This window comes from Fringilla coelebs (assembly GCF_963513975.1).
Source record: "Fringilla coelebs genome assembly, chromosome: 4".
NCBI classification, from domain to species: Eukaryota; Metazoa; Chordata; class Aves; order Passeriformes; family Fringillidae; genus Fringilla; species Fringilla coelebs.
The window spans coordinates 18,664,765-18,687,179 of record NC_140032.1 but is presented as its reverse complement, the minus strand read 5'-3'; the positions used below and the strand labels follow the sequence as shown (position 1 = coordinate 18,687,179).

At 38.0% G+C, this 22,415-nt stretch overlaps 1 protein-coding gene across 1 annotated transcript; it reads right to left on the bottom strand.

The window, feature by feature from the left end:
* Window positions 1–4,610: 4,610 nt before the first annotated feature.
* Window positions 4,611–21,994, bottom strand: ANAPC4 (anaphase promoting complex subunit 4). Its single transcript, XM_084204412.1, has 28 exons — window positions 21,862–21,994; window positions 21,159–21,264; window positions 20,131–20,263; window positions 18,837–18,911; window positions 18,683–18,709; window positions 18,535–18,579; window positions 16,934–17,018; window positions 16,457–16,567; window positions 15,805–15,888; window positions 15,465–15,551; window positions 14,696–14,760; window positions 14,560–14,602; window positions 14,397–14,473; window positions 13,865–13,965; window positions 13,727–13,778; window positions 13,365–13,420; window positions 12,140–12,186; window positions 11,165–11,221; window positions 10,948–11,004; window positions 10,298–10,391; window positions 9,536–9,633; window positions 8,950–9,011; window positions 8,820–8,858; window positions 8,620–8,721; window positions 7,910–7,987; window positions 6,985–7,155; window positions 5,684–5,807; window positions 4,611–5,320 (listed from the first exon to the last, which is right to left on the bottom strand). Exons 1-28 carry the CDS (start codon window positions 21,967–21,969, stop codon window positions 5,105–5,107), a joined length of 2,400 nt encoding a protein of 799 aa, XP_084060538.1. The 5' UTR covers window positions 21,970–21,994; the 3' UTR covers window positions 4,611–5,104.
* Between the last annotated feature and the right edge of the window lie 421 nt (window positions 21,995–22,415).

Here is a 22,415-nt window from a genome sequence, read left to right as displayed (position 1 = left end):
GACTCAGGGAAAAATGCTATCCCCTTAAAACACCAGTGCTGTTCTCTATAGCACCTAGAAGTGTCTTGTTCAACTCCCTCAGTCCAGTCATACTTGATTTATAAAATCATAGCAGTTTGCTATAAAATTTCCCCCTTTAAAATATCTTTTAAGGGTTGTTAAAGCTACCACTTCCCTTACAGTACATTTGAAAAATGAAAACAAAACTACCTTTTTTACCTACCATAAATCACATATGCTATAAATCCATAAAACTAGATCACAACTAAAACTATAACGGCCAATAAAAAGTCATTTGGATTTAAAACAAGAAACCAAACCAGTAAACCACAAATTACACACTAAAAATACCCTTCCTAGAAAACCTCCATAAAGTTAAGTTGCTGTGGTCTAGTGGAAGGTGTCCTTGTCCATGGCAGGGGGCTGGAAGTAAATGATCTTAGAGGTCCCTTCCAATCCAACCATTCCATGAGTCTATGATTCTGTACTTCAAGCATCCTGAGATGTTCAAAACAACATGACATCAAAATGTAAGAAAAAAAATTGTCTTATCTGGTAATGCTCAAAACAGGGTATAAATTTGGACCTTGCTGAACACCCATCAAGTGCTGATTTTGCAAAAATCCAGCTGATTTGGTCTGAATTTCCATATTTTCCTTGGAGTCCTTTGGAAGGGAAGCAAGAAAAAAACCTTAAACCTTTCTCTGATGTAAACTCAATAGCTTGTTTCAAAATATTGTCACTTTAATATAAACTTTAGTTATCTCCCCAAGGCACAAAGTGTGCACAGAGTCCAGTCCAGTCTCATGCTGTTGAAGGATCCCAGTCTGAGAGAGAATAGGGAACACTGGAGACAGGTTTCTGTTAAAAGCATTTGCAGATATGTGCAGGCGGGCTGCTTTGTTCACCAAGTCACCTGCAGCTTTTCACTTGAACAAATTACACTCAGAAATAGCCTGAGGACATAGGAGCACCCTTGTGCCTTGTGAGTTCAGCCTGTCCCTAGCACAGCTTTGGAGCTGCAGAGCAGAGCACAGCTCTTCACCCCCAGACACAGCAAAGTCCCACCATGAACCAGAACAACAGACGAACAGGAGAAACACTGAAGGATGCTGTTTAATTAAAACAGACTTCACCTTGTCCAACTCGAATGTGACTTGGCAAGCCAGCAATGTCACTTCCAGCCAGACCTGACTGCACTCAGAACCATTCTTCCCCTCTGCAATACTGCCTGTATATAATTGGTGCAGCAGAAAGGAGAGGCAGCAAAACAAACTGAATTAGTGCCACTGGTTCTTTCAGTGTTTTACTGAAAGTTGCTCACCAAAGATTGGACAATCCCAATCTAGGAAATCAAATTCAAATCAGACTACAAAGTCAACACAGCAACAGCTGTGCTGCATGTGCTTTTGCCATGAGTACATGCATGTTAGCATGTCTGAAAGACATTAGGGGAAAAAAAGGAATGCAATCTCTAATGCAAGCTGAGAAACTGAAAAGAAAGTTTGGGTCTATTACAAGACCTTAAATCTGAAAGTCTCTAGTTGTGACATGGGAAAAGAAAAACACAGTCAACAAACACTGAGGGAAAATGGAAAGTGTAAATTTTACTTACTTTTTTTGGGACACCCTCCCCTCCCTGCACCTATAATTAGCAGGGATACACTTGCTGTCAAGTTCTGCCTGGTTCTTTTTGAGGCAACCCAATTCCAACATGGCTACAGAGATTTTGGCAAAGCTTCCCTTTAAGAGACGGCCTTTGCAATTAAGAGTTCCTGCTGGATTTGTTCTGCAAAGTATGTAACTGGCACTTCTGCTGATGCACTTCATTTCAACAAATTGTAAACAGTTTTGATTTTGTTTACCACTCCTCTTTGAGTGTAAAGCATGCATATTTCTCCTGTTAATGCTATGAAAAGAATCAGATGAGCCTGTTTACTGACATCTTCCAAGCTGCCTATATTAGTAGCTCAGAATTAAGCTAGGAGGAAGGAAAGGAGGGAAGCAGTCTCACTTCCTGAGGGAGCTTCTTCAACCAGGACTTTAGAACCAAAGGCTAACCCCGATTGGCTTTGCTGGGTTGAGGACAGGGTGGCACAGGACTTTGGCTAGAGCTGAGATTGTGCCCATTAAATGTTAATATACTCAACCACAACAGATAAGGCTGCTCCTTCACTCAGTACTGAGCAATCATGGTTCAGGTCAAGGAAATATCAGTAATCTACAAAGATAAAATGCACTGAAGAGACAGAAAACTGGGGACAGAATGTCTCTTCATTCTCTTCTGGTTGCAATTTCTACTACAATTTCTTTCTGGCTTGCAATTTCAAGCCAAACTCACTTTCAGTGGGTTTGCTCTTGCTCCTGAGCAAGCTATCAGATCCCTCAATTTAAACTAAGCATAAACATCCTTAATAGAGACCACAGATAAATCAACACGACCCTAAAACCTAGACTGATATTTTAAGTCTTCCAGAATCATAGAATCATCAAATGATCTGGGTTGGAAGGGACTTTAAGGATCATTTAGCTCCAACACCGCTGCCGTGGGCAGAGATGCCATTCCCTAAACGAGGTTGCTCAGGGTACCATCCAACTTGAACAGCTCCTGGGAGAAGGCATCAGATGCTAAAAATATTTGCATCTAGTTCTTTACCTTAATACTCTTAATAAGAGAGTTCTTAATACTGGGTCCATCCTTTCAAATTTTAAAAGGCACTGGCTCTATCTCTTTGCCTTTGTTTCTTACATAATCAACAACAGCAACATAGCAAACTATAAATTCAGGCAGTGTAAGGGAAGCCAGTTTCATTTTAATACAAAACCAATTTCAGTCACTCACACCCTCATATCCACATACTCATAAGCACCTCAATGTGCATGCCCAAGCAGTCTGCACAAAATTCAGGTGGCAGACTCCTGAATCCAGGTGGTCTGTCCATGAGGACTCCTTGTGACAGCACAGAGAAAAAGGGACACCAGCTATAGTATTGTGAGCATGAACATGCTCGCTCTGGGAGGAGCTGTCAGAATTAAACCTGATAGGATTCTTTACCCTGTAGGGTAAGTGTGAGAACTACATAAAAGTAGGAGCAGACACAATTACACAATCACAGAGCTGGGATGCTGCCAGCGGGGAGCAGAAGCCATAATACCCCCTGTGGGCAGAATGCTGAACACCACAGGACACTTACAGCCCATTGTAACTCCCTTCAACCCTGGACTTCACTGGCACCAATGCTCTACAGATGCTCATTTCCTTGCAGCAACACTACTTAACCTAAAGGAATAGATAAATGTATTTTATTCATATACAAGTGGCATTTTTTCTCTTCAGCTTACAGAGGTGATATGAATTTTTGGCTTTTTTCTTGGAACTCCTCAATGGGGCATTCTCCCTAGAGACCCCTACATCATTCTGCCTCTCTCTTGCTCATCTTACTGCTTTATAATGTGATCCATGGTGAAGTCTTCCCCTCTCCCATATGGGTTTCTTAGACTGCTACCATTGCTCCAAGGCACAAACTAAAACAGCTCTTCTCCTAAAACAGCTTGAGAAGCAAGAAATTGAGATTATAGCCCCAACTCCAAGAGCAACAGCTAGTTCCAGCTAGCATGAGAGATCGCAGATGTTACGGCTGCAGTAGGTGACAAGACACATGAACCAATTCTGACTACAGATATTAAATACAGGCCACATCCTAAGGAATTTCCATGCTTAAAGAAATGGCTTTCCCATTTTGTCAAGGCTTACAAATGGGATCTAAGGCATTTTTTAGGCAGCATTTTCAAAGTCAAAGAGCATTAGGACCAGCTATAGCTTTTGTTATAAAGCTACACATCCCTTGTCCCCTCTGCAAACATAAACCTGTAATAAAGCAAGCTTTTGTTCACTCTAACTCTACAGCCACGTCCTGTGTTTCTGAGCAGCTCAACTGGCTGTTTATGAAGGAAGGTCCAAATGTGCCACAAAATTCATGTCAGTGGGAGGCAATGATACCACAGAACGTCCAGGTTGTGGAGCAAAACAGCACCAGCTGGTGAGAGACTGAAGCACACTTGGCAATGGGGCAAACTTTGAAGAGCTCAGGCAGAACAGAAGAAAACATTTTAGATTTTTAAATGCTGTTTCTAGTTTCTACTGCTTAGCACTACATCATGCCTACAGTAATACATAAACTGCAAGTAACATGATTATGCTGAGAGCAATGCACAACTCCCAGTGCTAAATCAGAATAAAAAAATACATTCTCTGCTGAAATTTTTCATTACAAAAAATCCAGATTGAGAAAACAGGTTTTCAGGAACAAATTCATAGAAACTAGGCAGGCTGAGACATGCAAACATTTGACAAATCATGCACTGCACACACACATTGCACTGAGGACTAAAGAACTGCATAGATTGAAATGCTATGTTACCAAGGACAGATGTTATCCAAAGAGCTTTTAAAGCTATGCATTTCATTAACAGTTGCTAAATTTTGTTGTGTAACTAGCCCTACACTGATTTGCAATCTTATGTTTTGGTTCTACAGGAAACTTTTAAACCCATTACTAGAACACAAAGTCTGAGAAGCAAAAAATTAGGCCCGAAGTTTTGTTGGTTTTATATACAACTTTATTTTATCTTCATAACAGTATCCAGGACTGAACAGACTAGCTACAAAAACTTCAGCTGGTATTTCTTTTTCTCTTCACCTTTTAAAAATGGCAAATAGAAAAGCTTTCAAAGCTTTAGCTGGTACCAAACCATGTGCCAGACAGGAAAGAGTCAATAAATGTACTCTAGAACACAACCTTAGTTGAGAAGCAATACAGAATTCCAGCTTGATTCAGCTGCTTGAGGAGGTATGGGATCCATCATCTCAGCAGCCTGAAGTCAGATTACTTTCTAACTAGTTAGATGACCTTCCAAATGTATCACTCCACATCCTCAGTGCCAGGGACAGTACTGATAGTGTTCCTGCTTACTGTAGCAGCCAGGATGAGTTTGAACTTGCTTTTAGTATTTCCTGTTCATTCTTCAATGCACAATTTCTTTGTGCCATTAAAAACAGCATTTACAGTTCAGTCCTGTCCCTTTTCTATTACCAAAGCCTATTTCAAGGATCCAGACTTGTCTCATGTTCTTCAGTTTCATCAGGTAGTTCTTCAGCAGATGCATCACACACATTGTCCTGGCCATCTGCAGGCTGATTTGGCTCATCAGGCTCCCCAGCTGCAATCTGAGTTGTTTCTTCTTCCTCTTCTTCCTCAACTTCCCCATCATCCTCTACATCCATCTCAAACACCCTGATGTGGCGGAGGTTTGAACTTAGCTGTAGAGAAAGTAAGAAGTTCCTGTTAATGACCAAAGAAGTAAAAATACCACCAGCATTTTAATTGTCAGCCAACAGCTTTGAAAATAACCTTAATCTTTGAAATTAAGGTTTCAAGGGAATTAGCAAACTTTTTTATTACTCTACAGGCTGAGAAGTAAAGCAAGCAGATCTATTACCTTCTGTTAAAGTTTTTCCATCCTGTGCTATTAGACAGGTATGAATGTATCCTGACACACTACTAGCAGATTATGAAAAAATAATCTATTTGTTAAAAAGAAAAAAATTGGTAACTTTTAGGTTACCACTTCCATCAGTACACTTTCTTTAACAGACAGGCTTTTTCAAAGATACTGCACTTACCACACAAGAAACTTTTCTAATGCCATTTACAGAAACATACTGAGCTTTCATGTTCTCCAGCACTCTCCACTGACTCTCCAAGAACACAGTACGTGTGGGTATCTCACTGCTTTGCTCATCCAGCCTGCACACAGCAAGGAAAAAAGCACAAAGCTGCTTCACAAGAAACTACTGCAGTTCTAAGAAAAAACCTCCAGTTTCTTAAGTCTAAATTTCATCATATCCAACAAGCAGATAAGCCTCAGAAACCATCATAATGCCACTAAGATACTCTAGAGCAGGAGATCCAACCGTAGAGACACAGCACGCTCCAATTGAGTTAAAAACATTACAGCAGGTGAGAAGGGAGTTGTAAAGTCTGACCTTCCTACAAGAAATAGCTGTAAGCAGGATGTGGGTGGCTTTTTTCAAACCTCTCCTCTGCACAAAGAGGAGTTTCCAAACACAGTCCTGGATGCAGTACCTTCCCTTACACAGAAGTTTGGCCTCCATGACCTTTCAAATATGCATCACTACCCCATACATAGGGATTGTATGAAGACATTCCCTACCTATTACAGCAGCCAGGATTACTTTCAACTTGCTCTTAATATATTCTGTTCATTCTTCAATACACAATATCTTTTTGGCATAAAAAAGTTAATTTACCGTTCAGTGTGGCTTTTTATTTTGAAATAAAAATGCATCTTAAGCAAACCACCAAAGAAGAATGGGAGAAAAGTAAAAGCAGGGAACACACAGCAACTAAAGGTTTGGATTCACTAATTGAACTATGCTGACCTTTGTGCATGTGTTTACTTTCACCTGATGCTCTCCTCCACCTATGCCAATGCAGACAGCAGTACCAGTTCTGATGTTTTAAGGTCAAGCTGACAATATTTGTAAGGGTGGCTACCAGGGAAAGATCAAGAAATACCTGTGTATTCTTATTACAAGGCAGAGGTATATGAGCACATATGCTGAAAACATCCTGAATTGAAGTATTCTGACTAGCAAAGTTAGCATCTTCTAAGGAAGACTTCTGATTCTGCAAGTTGTCTTCAGCTGATCCTTCCATTTCATGACAGACAGGTATAGAAGTAGTATCAAAAAACTCAAAGTATGAAAAAACTCAAAAACCACAAAACAAACTATTTAGGAAGCTTCCATCTCCCCCATCCTACTCTCCTGGCACAAAAAGAGTTTCTGTCTTTAAAATATTTATACATGCTCAAAGCATGAGTAACTGTACACAATCACAATATTTGCTTCATTTGATTTTCAGTTCTACATTTTCAGATTTGCTCAAGGTTTTTCAGTACCTTCCCATAGAATCCCAGATGAATTTCCTATCTTGGTCCTCATCCGTATATACCGAAGATAAAGGCAGCTGAGCCAAGACTCTCTCCTTGCCCTCTTGTTGCACACTCTCTTTCAGAACTACAGTTACAGTTTCATCATCATAGAAGTGAGCATCCAAACAACTGTAGCATCTATAGGAAAATAATTTAGAAAGCATCAAGTAATATAAGAGAATGAAGAACTAAAATATTTTAAAGTTGACCAAGCATCAAGTAATATAAGAGAATGAAGAACTAAAGTATTTTAAAGTTGACCAGCACTCATGTTAACAATTAGTCAGTACTTAACAATGAGCTTCATTGCAAATATTAATAAGATAATAAAAGAGGTGATAGCCATAACCTGGCAGACTCCTGCATCACGCAGGAAAAATGATTCTGAAGGGGAAAAAAAAGCATCTCACACAAAACCCTCACTAGCAACCTTCACATTTCAGATCGAACATAAGAAACAGCAAACATAATTACCAAAGAAAATTTAGAGATATAGCTGAAGGTTCTGAGGGCAAATCACATCTGGCTTTTCTACATGAAAAGGACAAGTTTACTCTACCATATGCCTTGTAAGATGGCGACATTCAGGCATACCAGCTTTTACCTTACTTAAAGAACATCACAGAGATAAACAATTCTTGTTTCCAGCTAGATTTGTTTCTTGCATATGTGTTAAAGCTTTAGTTTTCAACTGGAAAACTAAAATTTACTTGACACCTTGAGATGAAATGCAAAGTAAGATTTGCACTATTCCGCAGCTTCATGCACCCGTGCCATTTCTTACACCCTGATTCACCCAGGTGAGTTAACTTCAAAGGTAACAATGCAAGAAAACCAACAGGAAATATGATTTTTAATTCAGCAATCTGCAAGAAAAGTCAAATATACTGACCTGGAGTCTGAGCTCTCATTTATACTGTTGTTCAAGAAGTTTCCAAACTCTACTGCAAGAATCCCATTACTGACAGACCTAGAACAACAGAGCTAATTGTCTCAGTGACAAAAGCCTTTCCCTTCACTGGGAATCAAAAATCTCTAATGGTAACTGTGGCACAAAAATGTGTAAAAGCTTATCTAAGCTTAGCCCAACACATGGCTACATATCAAAATTATGTAATTGGTGGATGGGAACCTTTTAAATTCTTCTGCTCCTCAGAAAAACATAGCTAATAGAGTCAAATGGAAAGCTATATTCTTTTCTCTACAGAGAAGAAAAAGACATCATTAAATTGCAGACTGCAAGACATCAATCAAAGAATACTATTTACAGTAAGACAAAGCAACAGTGGAAGCGGGGTTCTTTGTAATTTTTCAAGAAGTTTGCACAAATAAGTAATTCTGTTAGCAGCAATCTAATGGAGTCTCATTTTTTCCTTATCTCAGAACCATCTTGGGTCTTGAGATGAGATTTTCTGAGTCTAATACAACAAAAACTTCTGCTGCAGTTTCCTGCTGCACTTAACGTACTCCTCATTTTCTCTAGTATTCAAGAGGGATTCTATTCATGGTGCTCATTCCTTATTTTTACAAAGAGATTTAAATTGTGTTTCTATACAAATGCAGCAAAACTCACACACCACTTTTTCCCTCTTTTTGTCTTACCTGGAAGTATCAGTATGTCTCCTCAAAATGTGTATTTTGGAAATAGAATTTTCTAACATGGTGAAGAGAACATAATGTAAGTTAGATGTTTTGTCATTCCACCTGCAATGTGAGGGAAGAAACGAAAATTTAGATCAAGGTTTAATAACCTCTAAACTACAAGGAGCAAGGAACAGGAACAAGAATAGCAGCATACTTACAGAAATGGTAACTTAAATAACTGAGGTGTGGAATCTTCACTGCAAAGGAAAGACAAAACAGTTTATAAAATGCTACTCATGCATGAGTTTTAGTTGCACATTTCTTTAGCTGCTTTTAGTAAAGAAATACCTTTGAGAAACTTTGTAGAGAGACAGGCAGACTGCTTGACGCACTGACTTTCCAATTACATCCTAATAAATATAATAAAAATAGGCCATAAAATACGGGCAGTTATTCATAATTATGCAGGTTTTTAAGGAAAAAAACCAAACCCCAACCAACCTACCAACAACACCTGCGTACATCTGAAAGAAAACTCCACCAACATTTATCCTGGAATAAACATCCCTCATGCAAACACTACATACACTATGTCACTTCATACATTTGTTTCATGTTTCTCCATATCAGACTAATGTATTGCCAACTACCACAGTTACCTGCAGCACAAACACACACGCACAGAGACACACACAATTAACATTAAAACCAGATCCCAAAATCATGTGAAGAGAATATGTTAAATAAAAAAATCCCCCACTGTACTTTCCCTGGCCAAAGGCTTGAGATATCCCAGCAGTGAAGTTAGACTCTACCCAAGTCATAGGAACTCAAAGGCAAATATTAAAGCTTCAGGCCTTGCTAAGCATGACTGCTTCCTTCAGTTGACCACTATCCCTAAAAGAAAGTTATCATTTGTAAAAACACAACTTACTGCTGGCTTTTGTAAACACAGATCAATGACCCCTTCCATTTGCCTTTTGACAAAATGCAATGATTTCTCAGGATAATAGGGAAACAGAAGTGGGCTTTCTGTAAACAGAGAAAGTTAATTTAAAAAATGCTTGTATCTGTATAGAAACATATTACACCATTATTAGCTCTAAAACCAGATTTTCTAAAGACTATTTTCCAAACAAAAATGCTACCATTTTCCCCCTTTTTATCAAATTAAATAGGCAGCAAATTCTACTACAAGCAGCTTATGCTGTCAAGGTTTTACAGTCCTTGGTTTCTAAAGTTAAACTAGAATAATTGTCACCATCTGCTTATTATAGTCTCTTACTTCCTTTTCACTACTAATTAACAAAATAGTCTCAGACTCCAGTGAAAGAGAACAAATTAGGACACTTCCCATGGGTACAACCTAAGCATAACTATTACTTTCTTGAACTGGAATTAAGATATCCTAAAATAGACCTCTTCTGAGATTCCTTCCAAGCCAACACTTCTGAGACTGGTACAGAAAAGATGGGGAACTTTCAATATCCAGAAAATGGTAATTGACTGGGTAAGCAGCCAGTTTGCACAAACCCTGTGCAAAATAACAAGGCCCATTTATTTTATTCCACTCAGATGAAGACCAATGAGTAATAAGACAGAAGTAACTCACAAGCATGAAAAAAGATAACTCTTCTACATTGGTTACATTCTGCATATATCTTGCATTCACTTCTTTTTCATGAAAGCACATTACCTTTAAGATGAGTACTATCTTTAAGAAAGTTAAACCACTGGTTTCCCTCTGTATTAGGTGGTGATACAAGATCATCATCTTCATCTTTCAAGTACTAGAAAACAAACACATTTTAAAAACTGTAATTTAAGAATAGGGAACATTAGAATTCACCTTCACTATTGCCCCTAGCAAGAGTAGTAAACATTTTTGGTAAATTAACATGCCATAGTCTTACAACTAAATATTCCACCCCATCTAGAAACAATAAGAAAAATCACTATTGTTTAAGATCACATGATGATATTTCCCAAAGAAACTGATTTTTAAATCAAGTATGAATACAAATGTTTTGAAATGCAGTGATTAATGCCATACAGATGGTTAACCAACATATCAGTTTTACTGAAGCTGGCTTTTAGAGTTTTACTACTGCTGCAAAATATTTTTGTCTTTTCCTAAAAATACAGCATGTGTAAAGTGAAACTACAAAGTTTTAAACCCTCATTTTCCTAATAATAAGGTGAAACAATTTACTCTTTTTTACCATTACTGGTATGTGCAACACAGAGCAAAAAGGCCAGGGAAGCGAAGTGCACACTACTTTAAAAGCATCTCTGCCTAAGGATTTTCTCATTTATTCTTTTTGCATTTATTCCGTAGTCCTTTACCTGGCCAACTCTCTCCACATTGAAGTATTTTCCTTTACGATTGTAAAGTTCTGGTGCCTAAAAAAATAATGCAAACAAACCCATTATTTTAACAGAAAAATAATGAGAAGTAGTGAGCAAAAAGATGATCAAATTATTTCACTCTAGGATTTTTCAGAGTCAGCTATTGTCAGCAAAAATAGTCAAATCATGTACTTGGAAAACAAGTTTCACTGACCTCATTGAAGTGCTCAGTAAGAAAATCAGCAACAAATGTGATATCTTTTTGAGTCATCTAAAAGGGAAAAAAACCAGTGAGAAAAGCAAAGGGTAAGAAACAGATTTCAATGAGCACAGAACACACAATCTATAGGCTGCACAAGCACAGCTCCCTCAGCCTGTGCTCACAGGGCAAACGTTCTAGCCTCCAACCTGCTTGGGAGTGCTCTGCTGAACTCATCCCAGACCATTCTTGTCTTGTACAGGATGGTCCTAAAGTGGAGATGCAACCAAGTGCTAAATAAGGACAATAACTGCTTCCCCTGACCTCCTGGCCATGCTCTCAATACTACAGCCCAGGTCACCCTTGCCCACCTTTGCCAGGACACACTGCTGGCTCCCGCCCAGCGTGCATCCAGTGATTCCCACATCATCTTGGCAGAGCTGACATCTCCCCAGCCGCACGGCTCCAGCGGTGCACTCACAGGGGGTTACCCCACCCCGAAACAGAACCTTGCATTGTGTCCTTCGTGAACTGCAGGGGGTCCCTACCTGTCCATTCCTCCAGCCTAGCTATTTCTGGAAGGCACCTCTGCCCTCATGGGAGGGCAGTGTGATGGTGGCTGCAAATTCGATGCAGGTGTTATTGTATTATTATATTATCATGTTGTTATATATTCCCTCTCCTCTATGGGGGCATTGATAAAGATATTAAGATCTCACTCTGGTTAACTTCAGCATTTAGGGCACTTAAAGAGCTGCTCTACAAAGGCCTTACCCAATGTACTAAATACATCAGTGTTAACAAAGAAAACAGAAAAAGAAATTCAAGCACAACAGCTTATTAGTGTCAATGTGCAGGCATCAACTTTCTCAAAATAATGACACAGACACTACCCTTGAAGTTCTGGAACAAAAAGGAACCTTTAATTCTGCTTTCAAGATGAGCAGAATACCGAGGATATCACCATTTATCAGAAAACTTTACTATTACCTTGTTCAGCTCTGGAAGCACATGATCTTCTGACATCCTCAACATGGCTGAGGGAAAAATTATATTCTTATTGCATTAATACTGTTTTCCTATTATCCTTAATTTTTCACATGTATGTAATAAGACATTGCTGTTAAAAAGGATTAATTCATTAGAAGCAAAAGAGCCTGGGCTGAAGAATTACAAATCAAGACTGAAATTAAGTCTCTCTAGTCTCACTAGCTTACATTACAAAACTTCAAGAATTTTTATCTTTTATCTTCTCCAACTGCATTCTACTCTGTATGAGACTGAAACAAAATTATTATGAAAAGAGCTCAGAAGAATTTGTTCATGTCCATACTAAGAGTACTAAAATAGATTATGTAAAATACATGAAAACTGTCATGCTCAGAAAAGTGTGTTATAAGAGAATGGGATGGGATTAATTTTAAATCTGCAAGGCTTGGATAAAGTTCTCTGCTTAGTCTGAAATGAAACAAACAGTGAACATAACATTATGACAGAGAACTTAGGTAGTTCTGCTTTCTGCAATTTTTAAATTAGTACTATTATATTCCTGCTAGTAAGTGCCAACACTGCATATCTGGTGCTTTTACAATACCTGGTAATAACACTTAGTTTTTTGTAAAGTAGTTCTAAAAAGACCAAATAGAAGTTATAAACTTTTTCATAAACACTTTATAAAAACAAGCAGGGTAAAATACAGCGTGCTTCACTTCCTTCTACAATGTTCTCTGCAGCTAACCAAACACAACTGAAGGCGGCTACTAAGTGCAAGTGGACATTCAGAGACTATTTACATCTGTGCAGAACCTTACAAGTAACTAGCTTTCAAGGAGAAAACAGCAACTAACAAAGCAAAAGAAAATAAGGCGACATTTCAAATTTTGTGTAGACTAAAAAAAGTTTTATTTTTCTCCAAATGAAGACCAGCAAGTTGCTCATGAAGCAGAAAACAGTTTGGAGCAGTATTACAGGTCAAGTATATGCAATACCCACTCTGCATATAATAAATTCAATTGAGAACTGCTAAATTTATAATCTGTGTTTAATATTATAATTACTCTTGCCTCGTCAACTATATTCCTTTATATGTCTAGAAATTTTCTATGATAGAAAAAAAATAGATGGCTCTAACTAAGACTGGCCTAGTTACTTGTCTGCATTTCAATGCCTACAACATAAAACAGATACTGGATGATTACTGTGCGACCAATCTTACCAACATAGAGCCATCGAAAAAATGCCTTGAAGTTTTTCATACTACTGTCGATCACTCTAAACAAGACACAAGAAAAGAAATTACAAAATCTGACTGTCACAAGTCACTGCTTCATGCTTAAGTCCCATCTTTACCACAGAAATGCCTGCAAGCTCTGTCAGTTTTTTTCAAAATGCCCAATGCAACGCTTCAAGTAAGACTATTCTTGTGGTGTAAGTCTGACGTGCAGTGAGACAAGAAGAAAGCTCACCACCAACAGAGGAGTCATTCTCTCCCAACCTCCTCTATTCCCAGCCCATCAACCTCCTCCAATACAAGACTGAATAGGAATGCTTTTTAAACTCTCCAGATTTTATACTTACTGAAGCAGCTCATTTGCCTTCAGGATGAAAGAACCAACAGCAGTAATAGCCTCTGTAAAAAGAAAAAAAAGCTAACCATTACTATTAAGCTTTGAAAAGTGAAATCAGAGCAGGGAGGTAGCACACACACTACTGTACCGTCAATTCCAGATGCATCTAATCCCAGAGACTCATATTTTTGTTTCCATAAAGCCATTCCTTTCAATTCACTCAAGTGGTATAAAAGTGCCTCAGAGCCACTAGGAAGGCAGAGGAAAGAAGCATAATTTTTTATTCACACTCTGGAAATTCAGTGCTGTGCTGCATGCTACATTTTTGTTATTTATTGCACAAAGTGCAAAGCCTTATAAGGTGATCTGACATGAACAAAAGCCATGGGATCACTTCAGAGAAAGGCAGATATTGTCTCAATGACACAAAGTTAGCGTGAATATTTTGCACAGATCCTATAAAACACACCTAATTAAGGCAGCAAATTACAGATTAGACACCATGAAGATAGTTCAAAATACTTCACTAGTTCTCTACTACACAAAAGCAAAATGTTTTGCCATGATCAGTTTCCATACCAGCCCACCTACATAGAAAGCACCAAGACAGCATATTGTCTTTTATCAAAGCATATAATATGCCATTTAATCTAAAATTCATTGGAAATTCTGTGACTTACCTCTGCAAATGACTTATAACCAACTTTTGTATACTAGAATAGGAAGATTCTATGGACTGACCAAGTTTTTTTAAACCCTGTTAGCAAAGAAATACAATAATAATCTGTTAACATAAAATGATTAAAAGATATTGAAAGATTAATTTAAAAAATGTTAACATACCTTTACTGTCAGTTGGTTCATTAGCAGTGCCTGAAGTTCCAGACTGAAGAGGGTAGGGAGAGAACCAAAAAGCCATTTCATTTTATGTTTCAACATCAAGTGCAAAGGCATACTCAGATAAAACAACAGTAACTACCTTGCTTTGCCCCATAACAACAGCTGCATAAACTCATCCTGAACAGAAGTGGTTGTATTCTTTTCCTGTCAGTCAAAATGATTGAAATAGATTGGTGAAGAGATTAAATCCAGCCTACCAAATTATCTCACAAACACTCCATATAAAGTATTTCAAAGAACCCACCCATATCTTTAAATGTTGAAATCAGACTACTGATCACTGAAAATTTTCTGATCACTGAAATTTCTCTAGTATTTCAAGGGATTTTCAACTGCATTACCTAATAAAAATTCTAAACAGTTTGTCACTAAGAAACAATTAAAAAAAATATAAGCAAATTACAAGATTAATTAACTTCTGACCATGGTCAATGAATACAAAATTTAAGCAAATCCAATAGCATCTTAAACACAGATAATTACATGTGCTCTATTGAACTAGGCTGTGTTGTTACTGAACATTTGCAGTGATCAGTTTATCAATCATTTAAGTACAAAGTGCACAGCCTTAAATAAAAAACAACTGATCCACAGCTAGACAAGCTGAAAAGTATGATTTTTAAAAATTCATAATAAATAAAGTATCACAATACAATTATGCTTGATTGTACACAGGTACCTTCAGCATCAGAGCACGTGACACACAATAGCTTCCAGGCTGTCTCTGAACTTAGAGACTCATATCTGGAGGCATTATGCTCAAACATTAAGATATGCAATAGACTAATGAGAACAACAGAACTACTGCAAAAAGTGTTTTTCCAGAAGGATGGTTAATCCTACAGTACCTGTACAAACTTTGTTAGTCGTGAGTCCATCTGCATCAGTATTTCCTCCCATGCTTCACACATGCATGTCAATGACAGCTTTATATACTGCAATACAGAAACTGGCATTAGTATTATTTCCTTTCTCCCTTTCAACAACACAATCAACAAATGGATGTTACAATATAAAGGAAATATACACTGTAGATCTTTTATAAAATTTATCAAATTTCAAGTTGGAGCTCTATATTTACTTAAAACCAACTCAAGCTTCCTATAAGAAAGCATTTATTTCACTTGCATTAGAATGTCAAAGCCTACAAAATCACAAGACTAAAAGGATGGTGTAATACAACTGTACCTGTAACAGAGTTGAAATGTGAGTAAACTTCCGGGCCATTCGAGTTACCTCAGGTAAGTAACTTGATAACAGACTAGTGTCCAGCTATAACAAATGAAAAAAGCAACAGTTAAGAGATTATTTATCTTTTAACAATATATAGATTACAGAAATTAAAAGACAGATTGGAAGAACCCACAGAAAATCTCTTTGTTCTCAACTCCTTACTGTTGATTTTAAAAGGAAAATACATTTAATTCAAAGAAGCAGTAACTATTTTTAATACATCTATAAAAACCCCTGAAAAGGTTCCACATTTTGGAGCTCTAACAGTAATAATTTTAAGGATGACTGTTCTGGAAAGATAGGATAATCAAAAGCATTGCTGCTATGCCCTTGAGTGCAGAATGGAGAAAATCTGAATAATTGTCACTGTAGTTGAATAAATTCACGTTATTCTAAAAGAAGTATTTTGCAAGAATGGCTCAGATCACCATTGTCAGTGTCATCAGTGAAACTGCATGTTAACATCATAATTCAAAAGCTAAACTGGGGTTAATTTCAGAATGGCCGGAACTGGTAGTTTTTGTTATCATGGGAAAGCAATAAAGCTACTAGAATACAATTTAAAAAGTGGTTTTACTTTTAACAGTTTTTAAATTCGTTTACATACCTGAAAATACGTTATCTCGGCTTCGCTGTCTGGAGAGCTTTGTATCTCTGTAATAACTGACAGTGATTTCAAATCACTAGACAAACATAGTCCACGACAAGAACCTGCCACCTGAAGGATTCCAGTTTACAAGTTACTAAAACATTTCATTTCCTCTAAGACATATTTACTGCTCTAACACAAAGATACATACAAAGGTGACTGTGTTCAATGGCAGGTAAAAACAAAGTGCAATTTTAGCTACTGCTCAGGAGCAAACCCACTCTTTTTATCATGTATTAACAGTGAATTTTGAAACAAGAGTTAAATTTCCCAGTTACAAGGTCTTTTCATCAATAACCAACAACCTAATCAATTAGTTTTATCAAATTCAGCAGCCCAGCTTCACTTATGTGTAAGCATATGTATATTTTCACTCAATTCAGCTGCAGTTTGGTAGATCAAGAAGGAAAAAATATGGAAAGGAACCAAACATACCCCATTTACTGTAGCAATCTTGAACATTCCATAAGCATATATCTCAATAAATCCTGAGCTGCCACCAAGGACAAGAGCATTAAGTCTATAAAAATAGAAGAATGTGTTGATAAGCATACTGAAAAGAATTTGAATGCACACAGATTTAATTCTAAGTACTTCAATCCCATCTCTTTAATAATGTTCCTCTAAAGAATCACTGCACAAAAGGAAACATTGTGTTACCTTCCACGAGCCAAGAAATTTAAAAACAAACTTAACAAATTAGCTTGGATTTTATTGATAAAACCAGCCTCTAACATTTATATTAAGAATATTAATTACTACATTGACTGAGAGAATAGGGAAAAAATAGCACAGCTTAGTCACAGAGTCCTTTTCCACCAAAAGTAACAAGTTTCTAGCAACCTTCCCCTTACCAATGCAGGCTGCAAAGCATTATTACAAAGCTACTTTGAATTACCCTGATTATATGTACTTTGAATTACCCTGATTATAGGCAGAGTGAGTTTGTCACACTCACTCAGTGGCATCCCTCAGCACCTCAAAGGCAATGAACATTTGAAATAGGATGCAGCAGCAATAACAGCCACAGAAGTAACAATAGCATCAGAAACAGAAACCCAGTTCAAAGAATACAGTCTGGGACAGACAGATCTATATTTTGCTTATGAACACCAATGTGCTACACTGGCTTGGGAAAAAGCCTACAAATACAAGAAAATTAACTGCAACTTCTGCCTGTAATATATCTTAATAAATATACATTGAAACAGAATATTTCTGTTAAAGCCAACACAGAACTTAGGAAAACAGTATCTTAAAAACTTTTGGTTTGATTAATTGAGCAGATGAAGAGAGCAGAGAGAATTCACAAAGCTCCTACACCACAGACAGCTCACTCTCTCCCAAGCAAGGAAATCCTACTGTAAGAAGAGCAACTGAGTTTTAAAAAGGAGTAACTGGTGATAGGCAGAGATGCAGATTTTAACTAAGGAGGGTGGTTCTGTGTGGTGAGACTGTAAGGAACAGTGAAATGGAAAAAATAAGGCACAGACATTAAGGGCCCCCCTCAAAAAGCAGCACAAGGCACTGCACAAAGCCAGTCTCAGTCTGTTAAACTACACTTCCATCAGCTGCCCTTCATGTGTTCCCTAATAATAGATGTTTATTATAAAGTAACACTGACACAGCTAGTTTCAGAGCTACTTTTAAGTTTAGATTTGTCACGCTCGTACAAACCCTCAGGAATTCTCTGAATAGAAAAAGCATTCAAAAATGTCTCCAAGACCAGCTTAAGTAACACATAAATCAGCCTAAAAATGCACCCCAAGAAATCTGCTAAGATACAACACCAGCAGCAGTTACAGAACTGCCTAATAATCCCTCTAAACTAAGGAGAAAAGGTGACTGATGGCAACTTTAATACAATCTTTGAACTTTATCTTTGTACATAAAAAAAGATATTCCATATAATTTCTCTGAGACTTTAGAAACAATTATGAATAATTTAACAGTAAACTCAATTATCCATTATTTTATTCCTTTAAAAAAGCAACTACACAAAAAACCTCAACCAACAACCCACAGCCAGAATTTACCTGACATCACCCAGAAGCTTCATAATCTCATCTGATTTTTCTTCACTGAAAATATAAAACACATGATTAGGGCTTATGTCGTTTGTCTCAATACCAGAAAACAAAATAAAATGAGAAAATAGCAAGGTATAATATGACAATTTCTTACCTGAAAATTTTTGCAGTGGTACTGTAACTGAAAACAAAATAATTACTCTCAGTAACAATGATCAGACATTTGCAGAGCATTAAAGATGAATAACCGACATAACTACAACAAATGACATACAGTATTTCATCAAGCTTACTAGTGTAACACTTACTTTTTTGGTAGTGCTGGTAATTTAGGCAAAAGGAGGTTTGATTCATCTTCAGCATTGTAAAAAGAAGTGAGAACACTGAAAAAGACATAACACTGTCTTTATTACCCAACATGTACAAATGAGAAGAGACTTTCTTTTCAACTCCAGAGTTAAGAGTATATATTCAATGCATTATGCATATCAAAATTACAAATGTCAGAGAATAATCCTTTGTGGGACCTTTAATAATTTATCAAGTGATCAAATTATTAAAAGAACTGAAAATCCTTTTTTATTTCCAGTGAATAAAGTTTGTATCTGCTGGGTCAGAGGCTTGTCACCAAATCCTTCATTACCTGTAAAGCAGTTACTGTCAGAGGCTTTCTGTTTAAACTCTCTACAAACCTGCAGTACAACCTACCCACACCTCAAAACATCTAAAGACACATTGCAGTGAGAGGAAGATCAAAGCAAAATACTTAAGATCACATCTTAGATATGTTAGAAGGATGAGATTCCCCTTAAGAAGCAAAGCCTACCCCCACCAGGAGAAGAAAGTTACCGTGGTTTAAGACACAGCTATTTTCTTGCTATTTTAAGATTGATGCTTACATCAGTGAGAGGGGAAATCCTCAAGTTAGGAGCTTACATCACCTGCCTCCTTTAAAGAAATGTTTTATTTAACCATGTTCTTGCACTGCTATAAGCTGCATATCGAAGATTTCCTTAAAACAACAGAAATAGGGACCATGATGTCCTCCAGGACACAAGTGCTGCTGAGAATTGTTCAATCACAAAGATTTTGTGGTCACTAGGGATAATCTGACTTCCTGAACAGGATTGCCAATGAAATTGGATGTAAAACAAAGACAAAATATGAATAACGTAAACGCCAAAATAAAGATCCTGAAAACACAGAAGAAAGATTTGAATATAATACTTATTCTAACAACACAGATTAACATAACATTCTTATAATTAGTTTAATAAATTGATTGGTATTGAAGCAAACTGGATCAGAAGACAGGCTATACATACTAACACTAGATTAAGCAGCTCTTAAAAACGAGAAGCACAAGATCATGCTGAAATGTAATGTATTACCCAAAGAACCACAAGACTAAGACATCAGCACTAAAAATAAGCATATAAAAAGTATCTATTCTAAAAAAAGGATAATTTTAGCTGAGTGGTGAAAAAACCCCACAGCTGTGGAGTACTGTATTCCTTTCAGTGACTGCTTTTAACATTCCAAGTACAAATTATCAGTAAAGCGGCATTACACGGCTTGGGATTTATTTCTTTTCAGACTCACCTGCTTTCCTCAGTTACTTCCATCCAATGCATGTAGGTAATAGATAACTCCACAGAGAAGGAGTGCAAGCTTTCAGGCTTTTCTACATCACACAGAATAATCCGCTTGGTATCAGCAAGGCCAAAAGCCAAAACTAGAGAAAGACAAGTAAAATGTATAAATAACAAATATGCAAAATGTGTATCTTACACTGACCTAGAACTGAACATGTTTCTAACACTTCTTACAAGAGTTCTGGATAAAGTAGAGGCTTCCAGTTTTGCAAACTTGAGTCCAATGTTATATACAACATTTTCCACCAGAAAGGTTGGGTGGACAAAAAACACAAATTAGGAGTTGCCAAGCAACTTCTGCACCACTTTCTTCCTAACTTTCTTCATCCATAATAGCAAATAGCAGGCAGAGGTTTCTGTATTTACTTCCTTATAATCAAAGGCAATCACCTAAAAAGAAGTTTCTTAAACTCTTCAGATGACATCATAAAATATGGGTAGTTTTTATCCACATGTCATAGAAGAAGATTGTTTCCATTCTCCAACCTCCAGTGAAGTAAAAATTAACTGATTTCTAGCATAAGTTTATTAAGCTACTAATTTCAACATTATTTCTAATAATAAGGAAAAAGCTACCTTTTTCTTCTCAGGTCTATAATTAGAGTATTTTAGCTTATGAAGTTTTGCCTATGCTAAGTAAGCTAAGCTCTTCAATCAATCCTGATCAGACAGCTTCCTTCTCCCCCAATACACTTTGTAGTTCATACAAAATACCCTGCAGAGTTAAGAGGGTGAAATTTTGCTATACCCTGAAAAACACCATTTGGCACATAAATCTGGCTTACAAATCTTTCTGGCAATTGCATTCAACAGTGTTAATCTCTCTATTGCTGCAAATGAACATACATAAAATAAAGCCACCCTTTCTTCAAACACAGTTGATTTAAAAATTTCCTTCACAGATGAGAGGCATCATCATTCATGATTTCCCATGGGGTTTTATTGCACCCTATCACCTCATATACTTGACATTACTTTTGCCATCTGGTCTCCAAGCAAGAGCAGTCACTTCTTTTCCTGTATTTTCATTTGGAGGCAAACTCCACACGCGTTGAAAGTTTGCAAGACGATGAAGTAAAACCTACAAAGCAAATGCATTAAAGACAAACTTAAACCACGTTCTCCCATTAATAAAAATTTGTAAATTAAAGATGCACAGAGTTTTTTTCCAGTTTTTAACTCCTGTGTTTTAAACACCACCTGCTCCTCTAGCAGATAATTCACTCCTATGCTCTTTTACAGGGCAGCACACAGTTTACAGCAGTACAGAGAAATAAGCTGAGCCTTCCATAACGATACAAGCTCTTAACCAACAGGGGTTACCCATCAGATCTCTAGAAGACAGCCCAAAAGCACGAGTCTTGTTTTCATGCATGATCGCATACTACACGTCCAGGGGAAAAAGTACTTAAAATTTGATTGGATTTAAATAGGAACTTCCACGCACTTTAACATCCCACAAACAAACGAGGAGCGCATCATACGTGAATTTGCTCGGAAATCAGAATGCAAAAAACGAAGGAGCATTATTAAGACTTTTGATTTACAAAACTGCTATCCTTAAATACCTGGCCAGGCTTACGAAAATCATGCCCCAAATAACAGCCAAGGCATCGGGGCCTGCAGGGAGAGGCAGCGCCCGTTCCTCCCGTGCTCCTCACCCGGCACCCGCACTCACCTCCCCCGCCCGGTTGGCCAGGGCGATGAGGTCCCTTTTGGGGGACCAGGACATGAACACGACCTCCTGCGGCAGCTGCTTCTCGCCCACCTGCCTGAAGGCGGGCATGGCTGCGGCACTCCGCGGGGCCCGCCGGGCCTCCGCTCCCTCTTCCGGGGGCGGCGCTTCCCGCCGCGCCACGGAGCGGAGTGGGGCGGGCCCCGGCAGCGGGCGGGCCCCGGGAGCCGTGCGGGGGATTCTGACAGCGAGGCGGAGCCGTGCCACGGGCCCCGGCAGCCGTGCGGGCCTCGGGAGCCGAGCGAGAGACTCTGGCAGCGGGCGGGCCTCGGGAGCCGTGCGGAGACCCCGGCAGCGGGGCGGGCCTCGCCGCAGCGCCGAGCCAGGGCGGGCAAGGGGAGGCGGGGTCAGGCTCTTGCCGCTCAGCTCGCTTAGTACTAAATGCTTTTCTTTTAAGCCCCTTTTTCATTTTGAGAGAATTTTTTTAAAATTCACAAGGCATCCTTTGAGACGACTGTAATTAATAGAGACTAAATTCCTAAAACTCATGCCTTCCC